The 27,477-nt window shown below is 37.1% G+C and overlaps 4 protein-coding genes and 1 pseudogene across 9 annotated transcripts; 2 read left to right on the top strand and 3 right to left on the bottom strand.

Moving 5' to 3' along the window:
- The first annotated feature begins 1,808 nt into the window (after window positions 1-1,808).
- Window positions 1,809-5,494, top strand: LOC139187513 (putative disease resistance protein RGA3). Of its 3 annotated transcripts, none has more exons than XR_011579111.1 (3): window positions 1,809-4,861; window positions 4,957-5,031; window positions 5,142-5,494. XR_011579111.1 is itself a non-coding variant. In XM_070818788.1 (2 exons), the coding sequence occupies exons 1-2, from the start codon at window positions 2,031-2,033 to the stop codon at window positions 5,176-5,178; spliced, it is 2,868 nt and encodes a 955-aa protein (XP_070674889.1). In that variant the 5' UTR covers window positions 1,900-2,030; the 3' UTR covers window positions 5,179-5,494. The 3 variants fall into 3 exon arrangements, 1 of the variants encoding a protein (XP_070674889.1); XR_011579112.1 differs by having other exon boundaries at window positions 1,900-4,861; window positions 5,115-5,494; XM_070818788.1 differs by lacking the exon at window positions 4,957-5,031 and having other exon boundaries at window positions 1,900-4,861.
- Window positions 5,495-6,084: 590 nt separating this feature from the next.
- Window positions 6,085-26,263, top strand: LOC139194382 (COP9 signalosome complex subunit 6b-like). Of its 4 annotated transcripts, none has more exons than XM_070818793.1 (12): window positions 6,085-6,508; window positions 6,617-6,769; window positions 6,949-7,101; window positions 7,272-7,390; window positions 7,815-7,876; window positions 7,968-8,061; window positions 21,996-22,057; window positions 22,161-22,239; window positions 22,353-22,445; window positions 22,578-22,678; window positions 25,254-25,309; window positions 25,956-26,263. In XM_070818793.1, exons 5-12 carry the CDS (start codon window positions 7,865-7,867, stop codon window positions 26,035-26,037), a joined length of 579 nt encoding a protein of 192 aa, XP_070674894.1. In that variant the 5' UTR covers window positions 6,085-6,508; window positions 6,617-6,769; window positions 6,949-7,101; window positions 7,272-7,390; window positions 7,815-7,864; the 3' UTR covers window positions 26,038-26,263. The 4 variants fall into 4 exon arrangements, with proteins under 4 accessions (XP_070674894.1, XP_070674893.1, XP_070674896.1 ...); XM_070818792.1 differs by having other exon boundaries at window positions 6,149-6,531; XM_070818795.1 differs by lacking the exons at window positions 6,085-6,508; window positions 6,617-6,769; window positions 7,272-7,390 and having other exon boundaries at window positions 6,972-7,101.
- Window positions 11,381-11,692, bottom strand: LOC103407682 (large ribosomal subunit protein eL37x-like; annotated as a pseudogene).
- On the bottom strand, window positions 13,194-14,566 carry LOC103417644 (putative 4-hydroxy-4-methyl-2-oxoglutarate aldolase 3). The gene has a single exon (XM_008355815.4). The coding sequence runs from the start codon at window positions 14,350-14,352 to the stop codon at window positions 13,441-13,443; it is 912 nt and encodes a 303-aa protein (XP_008354037.1). The 5' UTR covers window positions 14,353-14,566; the 3' UTR covers window positions 13,194-13,440.
- LOC103417654 (large ribosomal subunit protein eL19y-like) lies at window positions 20,785-21,675 on the bottom strand. Its single transcript, XM_070818791.1, has one exon. The coding sequence runs from the start codon at window positions 21,627-21,629 to the stop codon at window positions 21,000-21,002; it is 630 nt and encodes a 209-aa protein (XP_070674892.1). The 5' UTR covers window positions 21,630-21,675; the 3' UTR covers window positions 20,785-20,999.
- Window positions 26,264-27,477: the final 1,214 nt, after the last annotated feature.

The raw sequence follows: 27,477 nt of genomic DNA, 5'->3' as shown, positions 1-27,477 counted from the left end.
GTAATTTCACATTTTAAAATTATAAAATCCAAATTTTTTGAGGACAGGTCGTTGCACAATACAAGTACACATGAGTTAAATCGACATAATCCAATCCCGAATCCTTTGTACACCCACTCTTAAAATTTTCTCAAGAGCCTCACTCTACCCTAAAAATTCTTTCACCAGAGACCTTTCACTCTAGCTCTCTTTATTTTTCTCAACTGTGCCCATGCTTTCCCATGGGCGTTCTCCTCCGGATGCTCTTATTTCTACTCTCTGAGCCACTCAAGTGGCATACAAATAAAGAGCCGAAAATGTTGCCACTTTTACTTCATTATTCCAACAAACATCATGATGTCTTTACAAACATCATAATGATGTGTCATTTCTTTTCCTTATTTTACTTGGCCGAAAGTGTTGCGGCCACTTTAATTCAACAAAAACTTCCATGCCACATCCGAAAGTCAAACACAAACTCATAAATGGCTGCTGTCATTTTCCTGTAGCAATTAAATAAATGCCACACTTCATCCATCACCGATAATACACGGGTCACTTCATTTTTGCCAGCTTAAAATAAGAGCCAATCACAACAATTCCCATATTCGTTTTGGTAATTAACGGAAAGAATCTTGCTTTACAGAAAGCGAAGGGGAAGACCCACGCGGTATATATGTCCATTGTCTATATAAACTAGGTAGAAGAGAAGCAATAGCACACAACCACATCCTTAACATCTGTTTCCGATGGTTGTTAATAATATGGGTGTTGTCGTAAGTTGAATTTACGAATTACATTCACAATTAGGATCATAATCCAAACCTCTGTGTGATACTAGTGCAATTACCAAGTTTGCGTAGCTCTGTACTTTGCAGCGTGCGTATATTTTTGTTGCAGTAAAACAGTAGAGTAGTTGAATGTGGCATTGTATCAAAATTTCAATGATACCAAAGCAGTACATAGCTGAATATGACACTTGTATTTTCATTTCCTTATCGTTTATTTCTTCTTTTTTTCTCAGTACAACGAATGAGCTAGTCGACAAGTTCAACGCCGCATATGATAGGCACAGTCGAAGAGGTGGACGGACTGCTTATTTCTGAAAGTTTCTTTGACAACTTTTTGGGTGCTGCTGGTTTCATTTGACTGCATAGAGGCGTAGAAATTGAAATCTTAATGAGACCTAGACCATACGGAATGAAATATAAATTTCAGTCTCCCCAACTGTCAATGCCCATTATTGTTCCGTTTTAGGTTGTAGTTTTTGAAAAGTAATATATTAACCGTTTGATAATCATTTTGTTTTTGTTATATTTATAATTTTCTACTATAGATTGATGGAAGTGGTGGGAGGACGAGAGGGAAGTGAAGGAGAATGTACTAAATAAAAACTCGAAAGTAAAAGCCACTCTAATTAAATTAGGGTTAGAATCGGGAAACCAATTTTTTTGACATACATTACGACACACTTTCTTAGAGCCCCTTTCATAATTTTTTTCTGCGATCCAAATAATTTATGTTACAGACAAATTCCAATATAACAAAGGTAAAAAAAACCAAGCTGACAGCTACTACTAGCTCTCTTGATTTCTCTCACCTCACTGTGTTCTCCTCCGGATGCTCTTATTTCTACTCTCTGAGCCACTCATGTGGCATACAATGTTCACTTTTACTTCATTATTCCAACAAACATCATAATGATGTTTCATTTCTTTTCCTTATTTTGCTTGGTTGTAAGTGTTGCCACTTGGCCACACTTCATCCACCACCGACAGCACACGGGTCACTTCATTGTTGACAGCTCAAAATATGAGCTAATCACAACAATTCCCATCTTCGTTTTGGTAATTAACGCAAAGAATCTTGCTTTACAGAAAGCAAACGGGAAGAACCACGCGGTATTTATGTCCATTGTCTATAAAAACTAGGTAGAAGAAAAGTAATAGCACACAACCACATACTGCATTTCACTTCATATTCAGCTTCCTTTTTCCAACTCTTCTCTTTTTCTCCTCTGTCAACCAATTTCTAAGTTCCTTACCCTAAAAATGGCTGATGCCCTTATCTCCACACTACTAGAAAAGTTAGCTTCAACGGCTTATGAATACGTAGCCGAAGAGGTGACACTTGTTTCGAACGTTAAGAAAGAAGTTGAAGAATTTGCTCGCAATCTAAAAGCAATTCGGGCTGTGCTTGAGGATGCAGAGCAAAGGCAAGTGAAGGAGGCCAGCGTGAGAGACTGGTTGGATAATCTCAAGGAAATATCCTACGACATGGTAGATGTGCTGGATGACTGGAACGGTGAGATTTTGAGACAACAAGTTGAGAAGCAAGAAAAGGAAGGTGCAAGTGTTGTTGTTCCTAAGAAAAAGGTATGTTTCTCTGTTTTCCGCCGTTGCTTTTGTTGTGGCCATGTTGGGCGGGTAATTCATCGTCATAAAATTGCTCAAGAGATTAAGGATCTGAATGCGAGCTTAACTGCGATCTATAGGAAAAAAGAAATGTTTAATTTTCAACCTATAGATAAAGCTATTCAAAAGCCTCAAACTTCGTCTATTGTCGATGTGTCTGGCATATTTGGCCGAGAAGCAGAAAGGGATAGTTTGGTAAGGAAGTTGGTGAGTGACGAAGAAGGGAGGGGGCTCCTCATCATTCCTATTGTAGGGATGGGAGGAATGGGGAAGACAACTTTAGCCCAACTAGCCTATAATGATGCCAATGTGAATGCCCATTTTAAAAAGAAAATATGGATTTGTGTGTCAGAGCTTTTTGATGTCATGAAGATTGCAAAAAAGATTATTGGTGATGAGTCCTTAAGTTCAAATGAATTGGATAATGTCTTACATCTTATGTCTAGATCTATTGAGGAAGAAAAGTTTCTCCTAGTATTGGATGATGTGTGGACTGAAGACCGTACACAGTTGGATCAATTAAAGGTACCACTGATGGGAAATAGTGCTAAGGGCAGTAGAATATTGGTCACTACAAGAAAAGATAAGGTTGCTAGTATGATGAGATCAACCACTTTCATGATCAATCTTGGAGAGTTGGGTGAACAACATTGTTTGTCAATCTTCCAACACATGGCGTTTCCTAATAGGGAAGCAGATGAGTTTGGGGTGTTTGGAGATATTAGTAGGGAAATTGTAAAGAAGTGTAAGGGTTTGCCTCTTGTTGCAAAGACTTTGGGTAGTCTCATGCGCGATAAGAGAACAATGAAGGAATGGAAAGATGTTTTGAATAGTAAGATATGGGATTGGAAAGAAGTGGAGGAAGAAGTTTTCCGACCACTGCTTCTAAGTTATTATGATTTGATCCCTGGAGATAGATGTTGCCTTTTATATTGTGGAATTTTTCCCAAAGATTATGAGTTAGAGAGGGATAAATTGATAAATCTTTGGATGGCACAAGATTATCTTGATTCGGAAGAGAATAAAGATAAGGGTATAATTGGCAACATTGTTTTTGATAACTTAGTTGCACGGTCGTTTTTCCAAGATTTTAAGAAAGATGACGATAGTGGTAAGATTATAGGTTGCAAAATGCATGATATTGTACATGACTTTGTGCACTTTCTCACCAAGAAGGAATGTTTGATTACGGAGGCTAATCAAGGTGCTAACAGTGAGATAGAGGTATTGGCCAGCAAGGTTCGCCATTTAACCTTAACATATGTTCCCGACGGTTCAAATTCACTTCCTACCTCATGTTACAATTGCGAAAAACTACGTACCCTCGCAGTTTTTCAGTCAAGATTATCACAGCCATGCATAGACGCAAGTTTAGTTTTGCAATTGAAATGTCTTAGGACATTAAATTTGATTGATAATTCCATTGAAGAACTTCCAAAGGAGATTGGTCAATTGGTACATTTGAGGCATCTTGATTTGTCTGGCAATTCTTTTTTGGAGAAATTACCGGACTCTATTTGTAGTTTATACAATTTGTATACCTTGGTCATTTGTTTTTGCCAATCACTTTCAAAATTGCCTCGTAACATGAGCAAGTTGATTAACTTAAGGCATCTTTATGTGGCAAACTGTTATGATCTGGAGTACTTGCCAAAAGGGATAGGGAGATTAACAAGTTTGCAAACATTAGATGAGTGTAGTGTTTTTTTTGGTCGCAATGACGAAGCATTCAAATTTGGGGATCTGAGAACCTTGAACAACCTTCGGGGCAGTCTCAAAATAACAGTTAGGGGGGATTTGAATGATGTAAGCGAGGTTGTGGAACTACCATTGGTTGACAACAAACAAATTTCTAATCTCCAAATTAATTGGATGTCTGCGCCCCATATGACTCCAGAGAGTAGTCTTCAAATACTGAATGCCTTACAACCGCAAGAAGATTTGGAATCTTTAGTCATTTTTTGGGTTGTGGCTCCCACCTGGCCGAAATGGTTGACATATTTAAACATGTTGAGATTCCTTACTCTTGGTTTTTGTAAAAATTGGGAAATTTTGCCTCCTCTTGGTAAATTGCCCTTCCTTGAAAGACTGAAGCTATTGGAGATGGGGCGCATAGAAAAGGTTGGTGGCGAATTTTTGGGACTAGAAGATGACCAAGCAGCATTCAAATCATCCTCCTCAGTATTTCCAAAACTGAAAGACCTCAGCTTTGAGCAGATATGGGCTTGGAAAAAGTGGGAAGGCGTGAGCGGGTGGACGAAAGAGGATTCTAAATTTCCTACAATCATGCCTTGTCTTTCTTCCTTGACTATTAGGGCCTGTCCAACGCTAGAAACACTGCCAGACTTCCTCAGCAAAATACCACTTCAGAATCTTACCATCAGGCATTGTCAGAAACTTACCGATCGTTGCACAGAAGCCAGTGGAGAAGAGTGGCCTAAGATTTCTCACATCCAAAAAATCATCCGGTAATTGAGATCATCTATTTTATTTTATTTGATTTTTAGAGATACATTTATGTATCGACTGTGGCTTAACATCATCATTTTTTGGGTTTATTTAGCCTCTAAATCTTCAATTATTAATTACTAATGGTGGCTCGCAAAGACATATTCTGTGTGTAATCCTATTTGAAAAGGTACTGTTATGTGCATATTTGCTTCCCACAACTAAATTCATGTAATCTGTTGTGCGTTGCTATATTAGACTAACATATTTTAGTAAAAATATTTGTTCATATCGTTTCAGGGAATCTCGTGATGAAGCTAAAAGGGTGATCATGTAGAGACCACTGAAGTATGCCTCCCGAGGTCCCGGGCTGTTGCACTGTGTGAATTTTATTATTTGGATTCCATCGATTTCAGGGTTTCAATGTGAATTCACAATAATGTCTTTTTTTATTATAGTTATGCTGAAGTGGAAGTGACATTGTGTTTTAATTTAAAAAAGAGTTTCAGTGTGGATTTGTTACATCTTGTATATATTAGTTGTTTGAGGTTTGTTTGTTATGATTGATGTCATGATCAATATCGGACTTTATGTCCCCTTTGATAGATTGTACTTTTTATTATTATAAATAAATCTACCATTGAGAATTTTAATGTGAATCTAACATTGTGGATGTTGAATGAGTTTTTTCTTCATTGTTGTTTAATTTCGTGATCGATAAATGTTAGTTTATATTCGTAGATTTGATCAAGTTTTTCCTTATAGTTTGGTTTCAATATTTAATACAAGTCTCATTTGAAACATGCCACAACTTCTCAAAGGATAAGCAAATGACACTTTTAGAAAGATAAAAATTGCTATTTCTCTTTGAGATGCTCTTATGAAACGAAAACCCGACAATATTTGAGTTTTTTAATAATATTAATAATTCGGAGTGATACAACATTGCTCTATACCAAAGGTCAAAAAACACTGTTCAATAACAGCATTTGACGATTATGCATTTCAGTTGCTGCACTTGCTTGGATATATGTTTTGTTTATCAAAGTCCGGATTTCTTCCGTTAAAGACTCATAATCAAGTGATTCGGATCGTTAAAATTTGATCCAACAGTTATAATTATTATAATTTTTAAAGAATTTCCTATTTGTAATTGTTAACTCAAATTCAACGGTCCAAATTACTAGATCCGGAGCTTTTAATGGGCAGCAAAGTAATACTTGGGTACTGTCTAGTCCAACACGTACTTCTTTTATTAATCATGTGACCAAAAACATATCCCTTCGTCTTTTCTCCAACGAATCTGCGCATCTTCCAACCATGGCAGCCATGGCTTGTCTTCTCCGGCGACACCAATGGCACAATTCCTTCCCTTCTCCGGCGTCCCAAACCTCTATTCCCTCTCTTCTACAACAACTGCGGCTCGTCCCCGGTGGTGGAGGACGGTGATTAATGAGGCCGAGTAAACCATTGCTGACAAAGAAGCCTATGATGCGGCTGAATCGAATCAGAATTCGAGATCGTCGCGTCCTGGTGGTTGATGGTGGACCGAGGTCACACTTGAGGCTCCGAGCCATAATCCTTTCCGCCAACATCCGAGCTTTTCATGCACGAATCCGTTTCGGATTTGAAGAAAATCAAAAACCCAGAAAAAGTTGGGTTTCCGGGTGAGTTCTCCGGCCGATTTCAGGTGGCTAATTTAGCGGTTTACAGTTAATTTTGTGTGATGACATTGTGGTGATTTAGTCTATTAAATTCACGCTCAATTTCCTCAGAAGCCGGAGATGCAACGTCGACGTCCATGGGAAACATCGAATCAGGGAGTCCGATTGGGGAAGTGCTTGAGCCAATTCAGGGAAACTGAGATCAGCAGAAGCACCTTTGAGGGCTACAGTTGCTGTATCATAAGCTGGATTTCCCATCTCAAGGTACGACCCTAGCCATAATTTCCAACACCCAAAGTTGTAATCTTTCAATTTCCAACCTGACTCTTCTGATCCCTCGTTTCCCTCCCCAACTCCTCTTTTTCGTTTTTTTTTTTTTTTTGGGTTTTATTAATTTATATGAATTTTATTATATTTTGATTTTTTTTTTTGGGATAATTCAGAAGAACTGGATACAATTTTGCGGAGGAACACAACTATGTTTGTGAAAAATGATTTGGAGGCATTCAACAGAAATGAGAGCCTCCAAAAGAGCTCACTGTTCATTGTGGCAGAGTCATATGGAGGCATATTTGCTGTCAATCTTAGACTTCGAGGTAATTAAATTAATTTAACCGATTTTTTGCATTTGACACCACTGCATCGGAGATGGTATTTGGGTTTGAATAGCGTTCTTTTGTAATTTACAAACACAATCTGTAATTTGTGAAAGTTACAAAATATCACTGCTCTGGTCCTGATAATCATTTTTAATGAGGGTTTTCAGGCAATTTAATTATGATTGCAAGGTTGATAGTTTTGCTTCATTGGTTGATGGAAAATATCACTGCTCTGCTCGACTATTCCTTTCAGAAGCAACTCTTGAATTTTAGGGTCTCAATATTTGTAAGTCAAGGGGCATGCTAATTATTTTTCTTTTGGCCAGATATTCTGCATTCATATCTTATGGAAAACTTGTGGGATTTGTACAGTTTTCTTGGTTCCTATTAGAAGCATTTATTGTGGTATATCATTTGTCTGTTTAAATTATTTGTTGTCTTCTGAGTGTTAACTTCTCTAAGACGGTGGAAGCTGATCGCATTTCAGTTGATCATGTTGCCCATCTTAAACCATCTGATGGAGGTTCATCAGCAACTCAGTTCCGTTGCACTGCATCTTGTTTCCTACAGCAACTCAGTTCATTTCAGTTGATCATGTTTCCTACAACTCCATCTTGTTCAGTTGCACTGCATTATCTTTTTGGTTAAATAAAATTGAACCACCAGGATGCCGATTCCTGGAATTTAGAACTAAATTCATATCGTTTCAGGGAGTCTAGTGATGAAGCTAAAAGGGTGATCGTGTAGAGACCATCAAAGTATGCCTTCCGAGGTCTGGAAGTCTCTATATTGACTTGAGCGCTTTGCTGTTGCACATGGAGTAGTTCTCCCCATGATAAGAATGCGTGATTCCAATGTCGCAGCTGATGGATATCAAGGAAAGCCCTGTTTATGTTCTTCTCAACCCTATGATCAACGCTGCTCAAAAGGATCTCCCAATCACTATTTACGAAAGTGGTATGTTAGCTGCATTGTTACCTTGTTGTGTGTGTGAGCTTTTGTGGGCATTTCCAGTTAATTGTAAACCTATGCATTTCTAATTTTGTGAATTTGTATGCTATGTGGTATCATATCTACGGCTGAAGCACAAATTTGTATTTTTATCATGGCAGCATGTGCATGTAGTGCTTTCTCTTTCTTGTATATACCATGATTGCTTATTTTAGTTCGCTGGTTGGTGGTTATTTGCTTGAGATGTTGTATATTCGGCCACTTTTAATGTTTCTTAGGAAGCCATCCTTGAGAACTGTGGCAAACAAAATAAAAGTGCCCTGCTGCTGGTTCCAGTTCTTTCAATACTCTGTTGAACATAAGGCTGTCTAAAAGATAGTAGAAGGTTGTTTGAGCTTCTTAACAACCCCACATTGAAGGTGTTGTACTGCAGCGTTATCTGTTGTTTGCTGCCATTTTCTTAGTTTTAGTTAAGATTGTAGTGTTTCTTTTTTCCTTGCCTTCTACTGTACAATTAATAGTTCCTGCAACTTTTATTTGTATCATGAAATCATGGTGAAATCTATTGTGCAATGACTTTTAGGGTCGCAATATTTGTAACTGCATTGGCTTGTGAATTATTTCTACTGGCCAGAGTCTTATGGAAAACTTGTGGGATTTGGACAGTTTTCTTGGTTCCTATTAGAATTGCGGTTTATCATTTATCTGTTTAAACTTTGTCGTCTTATGAGTGTTAACTTTACAACTGTAGAGATGCATGTCATTGATGGAGAACTAATCTCCCCAGGAGGAATACCTATACGTACATATATGTGTATATTATGACTCTGAATTTTATTATTTGGATTCCATCGATTTCAGAGTTGAATTCATAATAATGTCTTTTTTCATGATAGCAATATATTGGAGTGGAACTAATATTGTTGTTTTAATTAAAAAACAGAGATTAGTGTGAATCTGTTATATCTTGTATTTGTTGGAGGTTTGTTCGTTGCGGAACTGATATTGTCATGGTCAATGTTAGGTTTTATGTCCCTCTTGACAGATTGTACTTTTCTCCTTTATTAATAAATCTACCTATTGAGAGTTTTATTGTAAATTTGACATTGTGGATGTATAATGAAATATTCTTCATTATTATTTAATTTCGTGATTGATAAATGTTAGTTTCTATTCATAGATTTAATAACGTTTTTTTATAGTTTGGTTTCAATGTACAATAACAGTCTCATGTGAAACATGCCACAACTTCTCAATGGGTTAGCAAATGATATTGTTAGGGTGCGTTTGTTGCACCGGACTATCTCATATTAGACTAGCTTTAGGGACTAAGCTGGATTGTCTTAGACTGACTAAGTTGGACAAACTTAGTAAAACATTTGATATATTATCGGACTAAGAACTAAAATGCCTCCCGAGGTCTGGGATCTTGTAGAGACCATCAAAGTATGCCTCCTGAGGTCTGGGATCTTTATATTGCCTTGAAGCTTTGCTGTTGCACATGGAGAACCAATCTCCCTAGGAGGAAAACCTACATGTGTATATGTATATTATGACTCGGTGTATATTATGGCAAGTGCCTTCGCCCATGAGCGGTAGGTCTTGGGTTCGAGACTTGGGAGCAGCCTCTCCATAAATGGGGGTAAGGCTAGCCGACATTTACCTCTTTCAGACCCTGCGTAAAGCGGGAGCCTTGTGCACTGGGCACGACCTTTTTTAGTGTGAGTTCACAATAATGTCTTTTTCCATGATAGTAATGTTGCGGTGGAACTGACATTGTTGTTTTAATTAAAGAAAAAAAGAGTTTCAATGTGAATTTTTTTATATCTTGTATTGGTTGTTGGAGTTTTGTTTGTTATAGTTGTTGTTATGGTCAATGTTAGGTTTTATGACCCTCCTTGACAGATTATACTTTTCTTCTTTTTTAATAAATTTACCGAATGAGAATGAATATTACATTGGTTTTATGGTAGAACTTCAACTTTCTTCACGGTATTAAAGCAGGTTGTTCCATGTGTGAAACTCAACGGCCACACATATTTCATGTCACTCAATTTGTGTTGTTCACGTGCTAGGCTTGAAAATTCGCCACAAGTGCAAAAGCGTATTGAAAATGAATCTTACATTGATAAGAGAAGAAACCTTATATGAGCTTATAAGTAAGTTGAGAAACTCACTGTATTATTACTAATTGATTTTATGGGGAACCCAACTTTTTCTTCACTTCCCATGATAACAATGTTGGAGTAGAATTGATTTCAAGGTTTTACAGCAAAAAAAAAAATGTGAATTTTACCTATATATATTATATCTCCCTGAATTTTATTATTTGGATTCCAATTTCAGAGTTGGAGCGTGAATTTTACGTTGTGGATGTTTAATGATTTTTCATTATTATTTAATTTCGTGATTGATGAATGTTTGTTTCTATTAATAGATGCAATCAAATTTTTTTTATAGTTTGGCTTGGATGTTCGATACAAGTCTCGTGTGACACATGCCACAGTTTCCTCTTCTTCCTTCTCAGCCTCGTGCACGCGGGTCTTCGGCTGCGTTACCGGGGTTCAGAGGGGCCGCACTGTCGAGATCTTCAACAGCTTCGAGCTCCTTTATGATCCTGCAACTTAGAATGAGATCCTCTCCGAATCTCCTTTGTACAGACCCGTGTAATCAGCTAATACTCATCGTTCACACAAGATCTCGGCCAGAATTGGCTTTTAATTTTGGAATCTTTTGATATAGCCGCCTCAGTTTTGAATTTTTTAGATCAAACATACATACCTTTTAGTGATTTGATTAAACTTTTTTTTGTCATAATTTTGGTGCTATATGCGCATTATATTGTAACAAAATTCCTATCTAGCTTTTTTATTACTCTCTTCCATCAGAGATAATTGTAAAAAAAAAAGGTTGGTTAGATTCAATTTATTTTCACAAGGGTTTCTATCACAAATAGTCCCTGAAATTGACCTACTCCATCAAGATGTTTCCTGAAATTGAAAATCAATCAATGTTGTTCTTGAAAATAGATGTCGCAAATCAATATGATCATTCCGTTAGAATTCCGTTAATATTTATGTTACTCTCTGACGTGGCACATAAATAGGTTGCACAAGTTTAATTAAATATTACTATGTGGATTAAATTTTTTATTTTTAAGGGCAAAATGTAATTGTAATTGAGAGTCATTTCCATTCATATCAAAATGCAACTGCAAATCGAGACAATCTAAACAAAATTCAAGTGAAATTCAGAACTATCAAGACAACTAAACAAAATTCGAAACGAAATCCAAACATGTTTGAGTTCGGTGGGCTCTGAAAACTTATAAGGAAGCAGCAGCAGCTCCTTTGCTCCTTGGAGCAGCCTGTGTATTTTCAAGGAAGCCGCTCTTGAACCTCCTCGGCACATTCCTCAGGTACCTCATCCACCCAGTTCTGGTAGTCTTTCAGCACAGCGCCTTCTCACTCCAGTTATATTTTCTGAGACGAGCAGCAGGGTAGGCGCAGGCAGAGCAGCGGCTTTTCTGGAGGTGGAAGCTGCAGTGGCCGCACCGCACACAGAGAGTGTGGGTCTTGTTCCTCCTCTTTCTGAAACTTCCTGTTCCTTTGCCCATTTCGTTGGATTAAAAATGTTTAAAGAATGAAAAACAATTTTTAGTTTTATATAATTAGAAACTTAAAAAATAAAAAAAGGAAAAAAATAAGAAGAAGATGAACTGTTCATCTTCTTCTTCCCCTTCGACAGCCCATCCCACCCAGTCGCACATGAAACGTTCCCTTGTAGGTGCTGGTCTAGTCGAGCTGGAACCGGATCTTGATGATGTTGATGGGTTGAAGACACGAGGCCTCCATTGCCTCCGAGCAAGCTTGACAGCACCTTCACGTACATAAATGGACGACTTTTTGGACGGCGGTGGCGGTCTTGTCAGGGTGGGGTGGGGTGGGGTGCGAAGAAGAAGATGAACTGTTCATCTTCTTGTTTTATTTTCTTTCCTTTCTTTTTCATTTTTAATTATATAAAACTTAAAAAAAATTATTATTTAAACATTTTAATTCTTATGGTTATATTTAATTAGATTTGTGGGATCAGTTATGTGTCATGTCAACACATAATAGAATTTTTGACGGAATAGTAGCGGAATGAGCACATTGATTTGCGACACCTATTTTCATGGACTACATTGATTGATTTTCAATTTTAGGAACCATCTTGATGAGGTGAATCAATCAAGGACTATTTGTGATAAAAACCCTTTTCACAATAATGCTACAATTTAGCAATAATTATCTACGATTTAAGATATTTTCTTTCCAAAATAGTTTAAAATATTTTTGAATCCCACAAAATCAAACATACCGAAATAATTTTTCTTTTGGTACGTTAAGAAAAAATAAGATTGAGAATAATATAAATGTACCAATACACAATATGTACAAAATAAAACGTATCAAAATAAAAATAATGTACCAATATTAACAATATGTATCAAATCAAACATATCAAAATTGCAAATAAACGTACCAATTAATGATTTTTGTAAATTCAAACGTACCCGCAGATAATATATATGTAATGTATTGTACGTAATAATAATTCGTCAACAACTATACTTAAAAAAAACAACAAAAAACAAATATAATTTCACAAAAAATTTGAAGAAATTACAAGGAACTTTTATATTGATCACTAACTATTTGAAAAAAAAAAACCATTTGGAAAAAGAAATAATATTAAATGTTTGCATAACAAACAAAAAACTATGATCGAAAAAACATATCTGGAATAAGAGAAAATATAGTTTAATTACTAATATCTCTACTAAATAATGAAAAGTGCATCATACAGATGAAAAATATAATAATGACATGTAATTTAGCTTGAGGTAGCTATTGATCAAATCACTTTAATCAAATTTAAAAAAAAAATTAATCTAAATGATATAAAAAAACGGTAGGAATTCAAATTTTCCCTTTAATTTTTTTTTTATCATTTTTCATGATAAACGAGGCAGTGGACCTCTTTCTCCTCAGTCTCCTAAGCGATCCAAGAGCTCTGTTTCGATAATTTCCTGTGATGAGAGATGATGTCCAATCGATCATATGGTGAAATTTCTTATCGAAAGAAGACAAAACTCATTGATGTTGTAACTGTTTCAATAACTGACAGGCCACACAAATAGCAGAATACATAAAATACAACGAATCCAAATGCATTTGAGGTTTATTTTCTAATTTTGCACGTCCTTATTTATTTATTGGGGTGTTTAGATCTAGAAATAAATATGAGCGTGGAAGGATGAAAAGAAGTGCATTTCCCCTTGATTAGTCTTAATGGCCGGGCTTAAAAATTTAAGATACGAATCAAACAAACATTTATGGGGATTCAAATAGACAATTGAGATGTGGAGATGAGGATGCCATCACCATCTGCATACAACCATTCTCCTTCATGAATCCAGACTCCTCCAATGTTGATAGGAACATGCTTTTGGCCACCATCACTTTTGACTGGTCTCACAGGACAAGTTGCCAAAGCTCTCACACCAATCTCACATCCATTTACCTCATCAACATCTCTGATGCACCCATTTATCACAATCCCAGACCATCCCATAATTTCGGCACACTTCGCCAACATTCCTCCGGTAACGGCACGCCTCAAGCTTCCTTCACCATCAACAACCAAAACCCTTCCCTCGCCTTTCGTTGCGAGAAGCTCCACTATCAGAGTATTGTCTTCAAACACCTTGACCGTCACAATGGGGCCTGAAAATGCTTCACGTTTTCCATATTTCTGAAATATCGGCGGCACAAGGCGCAACTCTCCACTCTCCAAAAGAACAGCATTTGCATCACAAACATCAGTAGTGGCCAAAGAAGCAGCAGCCAGTTTTCTCCGATAGTCTGAAGACACACCTGCAACTCCAAATCTTTTCTCCAGGTTCAGCCAAAGATCGCGTGAAGAAGTTAATCCAACTGTCAGTGGTAGAACATCTTCAGAGATGGTTGCTTTCATCAAGGCTATGGTGCTCTGATCCTTCTCGTGCCAAATGTCGAAGGCCAGATTTGCACGATCATTTCCTTTCTCGTCCGCCAAGAAAGTTGAGGGACAAGGTTCACTTCCATCAACAATGCCGGTGAGCATGTAGCGCTTAAAGATAGCCTCAAACAGCAACTTCCAGAAGAGGTAATTCTCACGCTGCAGCTTTATTGGTACTATACTGTCTATTTTCTGTATGGCAATAGAACTGTTAGACCCTTGGATTGCGGGAGTACTAGGGTGTGGTACCGTCATTGTAATTTGAATGTGTTTAAGTTGTGACTAGCTACAAAACTGTGGTTTGTTTGGCTAGAAAATGGGTAAGAAAAACTCAAGTTATATAAACTGATGGCTATAACATCATGGGGTTTTAATCAAGGTTGTGATCACGTGTTTTGCATTATTAATTAATTAACAAAAGTGAACTTAAAATCTTTTAGCGTGATACTCGGGATAATGAGATTTAATAAATATGGACTGTTTGAATAACCAACAGTCCATTTAAATGTGAGTCGTTGATCAACCAAAAAAAAAATAGTCGTTTGGGCTCAGTTTTATTGGCAGACAAGTGGGAGACATACCCATATGGGTGGGGGCCGCAAGGGCTGCACTTTGCAACTTTGAAGTTGGCTGAAGAGCGTGCCTTGAGTGGCGCGCGTGAATTTGGGCGCTTGTCATCCAATTTCATCTGTTCCACTCTCACATTTGGGCTTCACCATTAATCTTGGTTGGAATCTGGCTTTTTTTTAGTTGTAAGACTTAACTCTATTTTATAACAAGGGTTGGAATGAAATGGGGTTGGTTTAATGAGACGAATCTGGGACAAAATTTGAGTTTTTATTTAATAATATTATAATTTGGAGCAATACAACATAACAACCAGTCACGTTTCTCATTGTTTTTTATTGGAAACGTGTTTCGTGTATTGACAACGATGACAAAATTAATGAAATACAATACAAGATTCGAGTGATGCATGCCATAGCTTTCTCATGGGAAGGTTGCCATGGTTCTTATATGTATCACATGCTATCCGATCAACTTCCAGAGAGGAGGGTGTTTTCATATTTTAAGATACATGCCAACTGTAAGAATTATGAAATCAAAGGATGACAGAATGCTACATGTCAGAAGATCAATGGAGTTGTTAGACAAGTTGGTTATGAGCTGTTATGAGTTAGTTAAGATTAGAATCTTACATAGGATCTTTACCCTTTAAGATTAACTTACTGAGTAAGCTTTGTATAACCAATATAAGTAGTACATTTCTTGCAATTCTATAAACTCTTCTCTCTGTGCGTTCACTCTCTTTCTGTAGTTCTTGAATTCTCACACCAACATCTTATCTTCTTTCACACAATTATGCACTGCAATCACGACCGTCTATTCTTTAGGTCGTTCTTGAGGTTGAGGGTAAGGTTCATTCTTGTGAAAATTAATGGAACCCCAATGAAATGATGAGATCATCTACATTGTGCGCTACAAATATAGCCCGCCAAACAAAAATAAATCATGTCAATCTCAAGTATCATTTTGGTTAAAATGCCTATTATTAATAATTTTAGAGATTTTTTTTTATAATCTTTGTGAGTTGGGAGTTATTTGTTGACCGAATAATTGTTTTTGTATTGCTATAAATAGATCTTTATGTTTCTGGTTATGATTTTACATTTTTTTTTCTGTTTGTATAAAAAATTGTGAAGTGCCCTCTTTAATTTTCCACGTCAACCTTGCGGTCTACATTATTAGAAATTTTAGCAATGGCCATGGATTCTACCGTGGCAATTGATGCCAATGGCCACGGAAGACATGACCATTGAGGGTAGGCCACGGATTGCCCACGGATTGGCCATATGCTTGATGAAGCAGAATGGAACATGAGATCCTGAACATAGTACTTTGGCAGGTTTTGGACATTTTTCTTTTCTTCAAATGCTGGCATATGCTCTATAATTAACCGGGTGGTGTGCTCATATGTATTTTAACATTTTATTTTATAATCCGATGCTAGAATTGATGGTTAATTACACATTATATTGTAGGTTATTCTCAATAATGCTGGAAGGGATCGTAAGTTCCAATTTTATATACAACAGTTGATGAATACATAATACAACTATATTGTAAATACTTGCATAGTTGTCAAACGAAACCTTTAAAATTGGTCTAGGTCGTGTGTGAAAGGAGATCCTTAGTTCAAATCTCATGAACGATAATTGTTGTATAAAATAAAAGGTTTCCTGCGTACAAGGAAAAAAAAACCTCCTTGAAAGAAGTAACAAAAGAACTAAAAAGGAGGAGGACAAGCTCTCATCGTGTTTCACATTAATGATTAAGAATTATATACATACGCACAAGTTGCAGCTTGTTGTTTAAGAATAAGAAAAGGAGTAACGAATCAAGAGATCCGTAAATTAAGGAGAATTAGTGTGCTGATCTTACTTAGTGAGATTGTGCAAGCATATGAGGATCTGTTTTTTCCCTCAAGAGCAAGTTACACCAGGAGGGACGATATGCTAGTGAGTTAAATACTGAGATTTTCTGCCTTCTGGGTTTGTTCAGAAGGCCAAGTGCATTTACGTCCATGATATAGAACGGTATTGCAATCTTTCATTTTCGAGTACTTTTCATGCTGTAGATTCACAATACATATGTTTGGTTTTTGAATAGTACAATTTACTTTCCAACTTGATGATATCTTCATCGGCAGCCAATTTCTATGCTGCTGTGTTTAAATTGGTGAAGAGGAAGGCTCTTAGCCTTGTAATCACGTTTTGAAGTTCAAATGTCAATCGGTTCATTTTTGTATCTATGTATTTTGTTTGGACTACACTTACGCTTGCTGAGTGATGCTGTGCTAGACCGTGACATGTCTTGGGTTGTCTAGGCCACGGCTTGCCTTGGCTTTTCCGCCTCTTGTTAAGTCATGCCATGACATGCCTTGCCAAGCCGTGACAGTGGCATGTTTATTCCTTACATTTAGTTGATGATTGATCTCTCTCGAGCTCCTTGATTGAATGGAGAGATTTGTCGGTGGTCAGTTTCTTTTTACTTGTTGATTCTACTGGAAGTAAAGGTACAAGTAAACTCATGAGAAACGCTATACCTTTGAAGTTCTAGCTGCATTTGAGTAGAAACAGAACTTGGCTGACTACATTAAAACATGCTACCACAATTTTTGAACAACAGGAAGAATTGCAATTTCATGTTTTTGCTTCGCCTTATTTATTCCTTGTTCTCAGCATTTGCATTCAATAAATGGCTTTCGTCACCTTCGGATGTCGGCCAACATGTACCTACCCTGGTATTCGCGGAATATCAGGATCGGGGCGTGTCATTTATAATTCTAGAATCGAAGAAGATGAAAAACAATAAGAAATGGCTGCTGCTCTTTTACTCTGCAAATTACCGAGGAAGAATATTCATCATATATTTTCTTCTCTCACTCTCACACATAAAACGTGCAAGAGGAATAAAACAGTTAGAAATGCTTAGTTGGATCATTCTTTCTAGAAACTGATCTCAGCCACTCATCTAGCTAATAGCTAGGATCATCACACATGACACTCATGGCCTTAGATATTTTTTAGTCTTACACTTTGATGTGATAAAAGTTAAGCACACAAATTAAACCCTCTTTTAATAATTGTAGTATATGTATAAGTAGGGATCGTTCTGGACCGGGGATTAGGAGGGATTGCTAATCTAATTGAAACTGACTTAAAAACACAAAAATAAACTTAAAAACACTTAACAAGACTCACAAGACTCAAAACAAACTTAAAAGACTCAAAACAGCACAAAACAACCAAATAGACTCAAAACTGACTCTAGGGAGTTATTTGGACGAAAATTGGTTTTAACTTGACTCAAGACACTTAAAAACACAAACCAAAACAGATTTTAACTAATCTAACACTTCAAAGTAAAGGGGGATTGGGTTTTGGACGAAAATAAAGTAAAACAAACAAATTAAAGACTAAAACAGATTTTGGACGAAAATTGGGAAATTGGATGGGTGATGGTCTAGCTAGAAGGTCCTTCTCCACACATGACACACTTGCATACAAATCAATCTCCAATTGCTTTTCAATAAACCATGAACCTCAACGCCCCAGATTAACCGTGAATTGCACTAATTAACTCTCAGATTTTCCTAATTTCATTGAATTGGATGATTGCATACAACAACCCAAATTATTCTCCACAAGTTCCCTACATGAATTGCATAATAGAGATACGAGCAAAGATCATTAAGTTCTATGAAAATCATAAGCATTGACGAGGCACTTGTAACTATGAATTGCATGAAACTTATGCCAAGAATTCACTTAACACGATCATGACAAGCAACTTTCACTACTTGTGAATATAAGTTCATAATGATTAGGTGAAAATCCCTTATATTCTAGCATCAAATTCATGCATGCAAACTAAGTTGGCCACCTTAATCAACATACAAGAATAAGTTTTGAGTAAAACAATTAAGCGAATTGCATTCACAATTTATCAAATCGCAATTGAAAGTAATCAATTCATATTGCAAGTATAATCATGGTTTCGAATTCCCCTCTAACTATAAAGAAATTAGTTCCTCATGTTCGCAATTAGACAAAGATAACTTGAATTAAACATTAAAAACAAAGATAGAATACACCTAGAAATACTCCAGATGACTCCTTCTTCTCCTTCCTTAGCTACGACACATGAGGATTGTGGTGGATGGATGTAGGTGATTTTTGGTAGAGGGTGGTGGATTAATTGCTGCACAAAGGTTTGTATTTATAGGGCTAGGGAAACCCACGAATTTCTGATGGAAAGGAATGTGTATTTGGCACAATTCATGAAGGAAAAGGGCTAGGGTTCACCAAAATTTGAAGGGAAAAAGATTGCAGGTTCTAGGGCTTCTAGAAAGGGTCTAGGCGCCAAATTTTTAGGTGCTTCTAGAAAAGATGTTTTAGCACCAATTTAGGGGTTCTAGAAGGATAAAGGTTCTAGAATCTGAGATATATAGTTTAAATGCATAATTATCCCTTAGAAATAGCTGGAATTAAGTCACAAATTGATTTGGATAAGATAGGATAAGATAAGGTTAGGTTAGGCAAGGATAAGATAAGATAAGTTTGGATAAGGTTTTGGATAATGTTCCTTCTTTTGAGCTGATTTCTTATCTTCCTTGACTTGGATTTATTTTTTCACTCTTTTCAGCACATTCCTAGCCTCTTGAACTTCAAATTCGTCCATCCATCTTGCTCTATTGATAAGCTATCCATTTGGTGCCCAAAACTGCCTAAAAATGCTCCAAAATGCACTTTCTTGCCAACTTTGTCATATGGACCTACAAACACACGAAAATAGCTTAAAACACTATAATAAACACAAACAAACTATGAAAATGCAAGAAAACAAGCTAACTAAGTTGCATAAATATGCTCCTATCACACTTGACAATTTTAAGCACAAGTGGATACACAATTAAACCCATGATTATTCACTAACTAAACAGCTCGTAGCTTATAGTTCAACACTCCCCTTTAAGCTTTGAGCTGATTTGACTCCAAGCAAATCTCTGAGGTAGTTGAATCGATCCTTGGTCAAAGCCTTAGTGAAAATATCTGCCAATTGTTCACTTGTAGGACAGTACACCAGATCAATTTTATCATCCTGCAATGCATCCTTGATGAAGTGGTACCTCCTATGAATATGCTTTGTCTTTTGGTGAAACACTGGATTCTTGGTGATAGCAATTGCAGATGTGTTGTCACACTACAATTGAGTTGCTTCAGTTTGTAGCTCCCCAAAATCTTCAAGTACAAACCTGAGCCAAATGGCTTGTGCAGTTGCTTCAAAAGCGCTTATGTACTCAGCCTCTGCTGTGGAAAGAGCAACACAGCTTTGTTTCACTGAAGCCCACGAAAACACCCCACTTCCAAAAGAAAAGGCATAGCGTGAGGTACTCTTGCTGTCTTCAATTGATCCTCCCCAATCACTATCACATTATCCAATTAGGACTGCCTTCTGCTTTTTTCTTATTATTCGAACCCGTAGATACTTGCATTATGTGATACTGTACTGTTAGGGATCCAATCATGTCGACTACGAAATATCAATGATTCTTGAATTCGAGAGTCTAGTTTTTCGGCATGATGTTTATACTGCATTTGGTTTTCGGCTTTCCCATGATAAGAATTTGTGTTTCTATTGTCGCAGTTGATAGATATCAATGAAAACCCTGTTTATGTTCTTCTCAACCCATTGATCAATGCTGCTCAAAAGGATCTCCCAATCACTATTTATGAAAGTGGTACGTTAGATGCATTGTTATCTTGTTGTGTATGTGAGCTTTTGTAGGCAATGCATTTCTAATTTTGTGAACTTGTATGCTATGTGGTATCATATCTACGGCTGAAGCACGAATTTGTATTTTTACCATGGCAACATGTGCATGTAGTGCTTTCTCTTTCTTGTATATACCATGATTGCTTCTTTTAGTTCGTGCTGGTTGGTGGTTGTTTGCTTGAGATATTGTATTGGGATTCCGCCACTTTTGGTGTTTCTTAGGAAGCCATCCTTGAGAACCGTGGCAAACAAACTAAAAGTGCCCTACTGCCGGTTCCAGTTCTTTCAATACCGTCTTTTTTCTTTTCTTTTTTTGTTAAACGAGCATTTCATATTAAATTCGACTGCCAAAATAAGTAGTTCCGGGACCAAAAATCGATCATTAGATAAAAGAAACTAATCTTCATACAGAGTACAACGATTTTGAAATCTCTTTCGGCCAGAAAATAAAGTACTGAATAACAAAACAAACAAACTTGCTAGTCAAAACTAATCTAACCAAGTGAATCCAGACGAATGGACCATAACAAGTTATCAATCCATCAGTGTTCCTCATAGAGCACTCACTTCTTTGATTTCTTGGATACCTGTGTCAGTTGAGCTGCAGCTGGGGCAGCGGGTGCTGGTGCTTTCTCTTGAGGTCCCTGAGCCAAGCGTTCCTCTCTCCTAGCGTGCTTCCTCTCCCTGCTAGCCTTGTTCTTTGCCCGCTTAGCCTCGAACTGATCAGACAGAGTCTTCTTTTTGGCCTTCTCAGCCTTTGACTTGTGAATGCTCTCTATCAGCACTCTCTTATTCTTGAAAACATTACCCTTAACCTTCATGTACATGTCATGGTACATGTGCTTGTCAATTTTCTTCGACTCACGGTACTTGCAAAGCAACCTCTTGAGCACACGCATCCTCCTCATCCAAAGGATCTTGGTAGGAAGCCTTGCTTCCCTGGTACCCTTGCGCTTACCATATCCAGAGTGACGTCCCTTTCTCTTAGCCTCCTTCATAATATGTGCACGAGAGCGAGAGTGGATCTTGGTCGGCTTCCTGATGATGAAACCATCCTTGACCAGCTTCCTTATGTTTTGGCGAGAGTTGGCCATGGAGATCTCGCTGACTTCATTGGGGTCGAGCCAGACCTTGCAGCGACCGCACTTGAGGACGCTGGAGGCGAGCCTCTTCTGGAGCTTGAGCGAAACCATCGCCGGCGTCTTACCTCCTTCCTTGTTTTTTGGCAACTGCCGTGGGCAGAGGTTTCTATACTCTGTCGAGCATAAGGCTGTTTAAAATCTAGTGGGAGGTTGTTTAAGCTTCTTAACAACCCCACATTGATGGTGTTGTACCACACCGTTATCTGTTATTTGCTGCCATTTTCTTAGTTTTAGTTAAGATTGTAGTGTTTCTAAATCTTTGTAAGTGGATTGGCTTGCAAAATTATTTCTATTGGCCAGAGTCTTATGGAAAACTTGTGGGATTTGGACAGTTTTCTTGGTTCCTATTAGAATTGGGGTTTATCATTTATCTCTTTAAACTTTGTTGTCTTATGAGTGTTAACTTTACAACTGTAGAGATGCATGTCATTGATGGGATTCCACAGCTAATCTTTGTCAGTTCAAGCTATACCATTGAGGTTAGGCTTATTCATTATTTTCTACTTTAAAAGTTAATTATTATTATCAACCAGGGTTTACTGAGACAATTTTGTTCTTATTTTTATCGTGTGTGTTTCAAAGACGGTGGAAGCTGAGCGCATTTCAGTTGATCATGTTGCCCATCTTAAACCATCTGATGGAGGTTCAGCAGCAACTCAATGTGAGTCCACAGTTGATCATGTTGCTTATCTCACACCGGTTCTTCCCCACAAAAGATAACTGGACGTACTCATCTTTTCTGATACAAACTAATACAACCTGGGTTGTGTGCAGTGGCTGCTCATCTTACAGGAATCCACAGTGCTATCAAGATGATAAATAGCAGAATTAGAGTGCTTCATCACTATCTTCTTGCTATGCAGAAAGGTACGCATATACTTTTAGTATAAGTACAAGTACTTGCTTTTGTGTTGGCGCTTTGTGTATACATAGTGCTGGGAGCCATGTTTTAGAAAGGTCCAGAACTGATAATAATTGCTTTTGTGTCTCTACTTGCAGGTGATATACCTTGTGAAAATTCACTGCTAAGACAAGTATCAAGTCTTTTGAGAAAGCTGCCTGCCATAGAATCAACGAAATTTCAAGATGATTTCTTGATGGTGAGTGTTCCTCGTTTCAATTCCAAATTCACTAGCAGAGGTGATAAGAGCATATTTATGCGACTTAGTTAACTTGTTGTTGTGCATTTACGTTGTTAGTTCTTAGTTATTTTAGTCTTTTAAGCCATTTTAGTGTGTTTTCAGGTTCTAAGGACAAAGTATGCAAAAAAGTGCAATTTGGAGCCTTTTGGAGCAGTTTTGAGCACAAAATGGATATCACATGCTTTGAGCCAAATGGATGGACGAAATTGAAGATCAAAGGAGGCAAGAAATGAAGAAATGAACATGAAGAACAAAGAGTTCAGAATTGGAAGCCAAAGTTTCTAAAGTTGGAGGTTTCCATTCTTGAAAGTTTCTATTCTTGGATTGGAAGTTTCCTAATCCTTCTTCACCTTGGTTCCAACCCTTGCCGCACCTCTCAAGCCTTTTCCCTCTTGGATTCTAATTTGTTAGGCCCTTTTCCTTGTGGGTTTGGGTTCTACAAAGCCTTTTCAGAAACTAAGTGGGCCAAAACCCTTTTCTTGGTTGATTGGAACACTTGTGCCGAACCCTTAGGCCCTAAGCCTTAAAATCTGCTAAGTTTAAACCTAATCTGATTTCCCTAGGGTTGTGCCGCACCTAATACTTCTAGAAGCCTAAAAATCTGCACAAACCCTAGTTCTTTTCTCCCTTGGATGGGCTAAGCCTTTTATCTCCAAAACCCTAACCTCTTCCCATCAGATTTGTGAAAACCCTAGCTTTGTCGTGCCTATATATATGTGTTTTAAAGCCTAAATTCATCACCACCTCCCTCCCATTCATAAATACATCCAGCCGCACCCTATACACTATTCTACATCCCTTTCCACCACCATACATCCTTGCTGCAACCCCCATTCAACCTAAACCTATTTCTAACCCTTTCATACGTCCATAACCATCCATAGACTCTTGTGCCGTAGCAAGGTGGCGAAGAAGAAGGCCATTGGTGTTTCATGCTTGCAGATTGGAGCGTTTTAGGTGTACTTCGTTCTTGTTTTCAATATTTATTTTGTTATTACTTCTGATTTTGCTGTAATCATGAGTGGCTAAACCCCTAATTAGTTAGAGGGAAGTTTGAAGCCATGAACATGCTTGAGATATGAATTGATTTCGTCCAATTGTGATTTGTTAAGTTGTGATTGCAGTTCAATTATCTATTTTATTCATAACTGATTCTTGTATGTTTATTGAGGATGCATACTTAGTTTTCATGCATGAATTAGATGCTAGAATATAAATGAGTTTCACCTAGTCGTTACAAGTTTATATTCATTAGTAGTGATGAATTAGATGCTAGAATATAAATGAGTTTCACCTAGTCGTTACAAGTTTATATTCATTAGTAGTGAAGGTTGTTTGTCACAATCGTGTTAATTGAATTCTTGGCAAACGTATCATGCATTCATAGTTACAATTGCCTCGTCAACACTTATGATTTTCATGAAACGTAATGATCTCTTATTGTATCTCTATTATGCATTCATGTAGGGGACTTTTAGAGAATGATTTGGTTTGTTGCATGCATTCATCCAATCCAATGTGTAAAGGAAAATCTGAGAGTTAATTTGTGCATCACGGTTAATCTGGGGTGTTGAGCATCATAATCTATTGAAAAGCAATTGGAAATCGATTCATGTTCAAGTGTGTCATGTGTGGAGAACGGACCTCTAACTAATCCATCCATCATCTTATTCATCAAATTCGTTTTATAATCTGCCTAATTTTATAAATTGTTTGTTTGTTTCAAATTCGTCCAATTCGAAATCCCCCTTTTACTTTCTTGTTTCAAAGTGTTCAATTTATGTTTTGTTTGTGTTTTTGAGTGTTTTAGTTCAAGCCAAACCACTAAATTCGTCCAAAATTGTGTTAAGGTCAGAATCTGCCCAGATTGTGTTTTTAGGCAATTTTGAGTGCTTTTAAGTTGTTTTGAGTCTTTTGAACCTGTTTTGAGTTCCTTGAGTCTATTCAAACGTTTTTAACTTTGTTTTTATGTTTTTGAGTCAGTTTAGAGGTTGTAGCAAGCCCTCCTAATCCCCGGTTTAGAACGATCCCTACTTGCATTTATACTACGATTTGACAACAAGAGGGTTTAATTTGAGTGCTTAACTTTTATCACATCAAGAGGCATTTGTTATGCACTTAATTGTACTATTAGAGAAATAATTAAAAATGGGAAGATGGCATAATAATTTTGGATGGTGCTGGGAAAACGGTAGAAGATTTGGTCCTTCCCTTCCCAGTTATATATGTGTTCATCAGAATAAACTTGTTACATTATTGGTAAGGGCTGTATTCGGTAGAGCTCATTACTTATGCTTCATGGTTCAGAAAAGCTCTTTAAGTTAAGCTTCATAGTTCCAATTATCAATTTTATCTTGTCGTTTATTTGGATTGGAAGATGTTGTGATCCATTAGTGTAATTAAGGCCTCTTTGTCGAGATTTTTTCCTCTCTTTTCACATAATGTATGATTGTGGATAGTGGCTGCTGATTAAGCTGACATCTTTATCCCGTGAATCACTCTTGTTGCTGCCCTCTTTTTTTATTTTTGGTAGGAATACAATGACACTTTGTTGATACATATTTTGGCTGTGCTGACCAACTGCTCAAGGTATGAGATGTGGCATATCTTGCACTAATATGTTTTCCCTTGCATGTGATTCTTATGAACTACTGAATTAAACTTTTCGATGTCCAATGTTTTATTACAAAGGAAGCCCTGTAAAAAAGTTGTTGCAGCAAAAAGATAAACATTAGAATGTAAACATAAACTTTTCCACGTCAATGACTTTGATGTGAAGAACAAATGGGGGCTCGGTGGGTTTGATACCCATGTATTCTCCTGTTTGAAACCCGGGGCTACCTACCTAGAAACTACTAGTATTTCCTGCCCTGAACGATTGTAGGGTTCGGGGGTGGGCGTGGGGATTTTACAAACTTTGTCAGTTGATGTGTGGTGACGAATTTTGTTCCTACGCGTAAAATGAAGTTGTTTATAATACGTGTGTTGTCATAAGTTGAATTTACGAATTACGTTCACAATTAGGATCATAATCCAAACCTCTCTGTGATACTATTGCAATTACCAAGTTTGCGTAGCTCTGTACTCTTCAGTGGGCGTATATTTTTGTTGGGGTAAAACAGTAGAGTAGTTGAATGTGGCATTGTATCAAAATTTCAATGATACTAAAGCAGTACATAGCTGAATATGACAATTGTATTTTCATTTCCTTATCGTTTATTTCTTTTTTTCTCAGTACAACGAATGAGCTAGTCGACAAGTTCAACACCGCATATGATAGGCACAGTCGAAGAGGTGGACGGACTGCTTATTTCTGAAAGTTTCTTTGACAACTTTTTGGGCTGCTGGTTTCGTTTGACTGCATAGAGGCGTAGAAATTGAAGTCTTAACGAGACCTAGACCATTCGGAATGAAATATAAATTTCAGTCACCCCAACTGTCAATGCCCATTATTGTTTCGTTTTAGGTTGTAGTTTTTAATAGGTAATATATGAGCCGATTGATAATCATTTTGTTTTTGTTATTTATTATTATTTTCTGCTATAGATTGATGGAAGTGGAGAAAGATTCATGGAAGTGGTGGGAGAACGAGAGGGAAGTGAAGGAGAATGTACGAAATAAAAACTCGAAAGTAAAAGCCACTCTAATTAAATTAGGGTCAGGATAGGGGGGCCTATTTTTTTGACATACATTCTGATACACTTTCTTAGAGCCTGCTTTATAATTTTTTTCTACGATCCAAATCATTTATATTTTCATCGTTTATTGAAATACAAAAATTATTTTCCGCTCAATTTAACGGTCATTTTGATTGGCTGAAAAATTATTAACAAACAACCCTTCTTTTTTTAAAAAGTTCAAATATCATATCAAAGGAAAAAAAATATTATATCAAAGGAGACTTGTGGTCAGGGGAGTTCCGCAGATAAGTGAACACCGCAAGCAACAATTCAAAAAAGGAGATCATTCTCCCACAATAATTCCTAATGCCATTTGTACTAAATCATTTACTAGAACTCACTAAAGGAGAGTTTGAATCTATGTATTTGTGTAAACCCTTCACAATTAATGAGAACTCATTTACTCCGTGGACGTAGCCAATCTGGGTGAATCACGTACATCTTGTGTTTGCTTCCATGTCTCTATCCATTTACATACTTATCCACATTAATAATCGGAGCAATCTAACGAAGGTCACAAACTTGACACTTTCTGTCGTACCAAAGTCCTCATTGATTTTGTGCATCAACAACATGATTACATAGTTATATTATCAGCTTGTACCATGTTCATGACCGTAGGACGTAGCTTGCATGTGCATGAGTATTCTCAGGTTATCCACATTGTGGACATATTCTTCCAGCTTGTATACTTAAAGATTACTCGACAATGATATGATTATGTCTTCAGTTTCCACTAGCTACGGGGTGTGTCAGTAACCACTTGAAGAAATTTAGGCTTTTAGAGTTAAGGCCTTGTATAATGGTTAGGTGACTTTGGTTCCTATACATAAGAATTATAAACACTTCTTATGGGCATGTGATTAATTAATTAGAAAAGATGAAAACTTGATCTCATTCCTTTCAAGTTAAATGAATAGTGCAATGAAAAATGAAGCCTAGACCACACAAGCAGCAGAATATAAAATACAACAAATCCAAATGCATTTGATGTTTTTACTAGGGAATTGATTTTTGCACACTTATTTTTTTAATTTTGCACACCCTATTTATTTACCAGGGAAGTGCTTTCTGCAC

This window comes from Malus domestica, chromosome 03 (assembly GCF_042453785.1).
Source record: "Malus domestica chromosome 03, GDT2T_hap1".
NCBI classification, from domain to species: domain Eukaryota; kingdom Viridiplantae; phylum Streptophyta; class Magnoliopsida; order Rosales; family Rosaceae; genus Malus; species Malus domestica.
Note: the sequence above shows the minus strand (reverse complement) of the source record. Positions and strands in the feature narration are given on the sequence as shown.

What these genes read in the sequence shown, in the direction of transcription:
- LOC139187513 (XM_070818788.1), top strand. Translation starts at nt 2,031, where the DNA reads ATGGCTGATGCCCTTATCTCCACACTACTAGAAAAGTTAGCTTCAACG. An exon ending in CACATCCAAAAAATCATCCG is followed by an intron (nt 4,862 to 5,141) that starts GTAATTGAGATC and finishes ATATCGTTTCAG; the next exon opens with GGAATCTCGTGATGAAGCTA.
- LOC139194382 (XM_070818793.1), top strand. An exon ending in GTTCAAGCTATACCATTGAG is followed by an intron (nt 22,058 to 22,160) that starts GTTAGGCTTATT and finishes TGTGTTTCAAAG; the next exon opens with ACGGTGGAAGCTGAGCGCAT. An exon ending in AGGTTCAGCAGCAACTCAAT is followed by an intron (nt 22,240 to 22,352) that starts GTGAGTCCACAG and finishes GGTTGTGTGCAG; the next exon opens with TGGCTGCTCATCTTACAGGA.
- LOC103417644 (XM_008355815.4), bottom strand. Translation starts at nt 14,352, where the DNA reads ATGACGGTACCACACCCTAGTACTCCCGCAATCCAAGGGTCTAACAGT.
- LOC103417654 (XM_070818791.1), bottom strand. Translation starts at nt 21,629, where the DNA reads ATGGTTTCGCTCAAGCTCCAGAAGAGGCTCGCCTCCAGCGTCCTCAAG.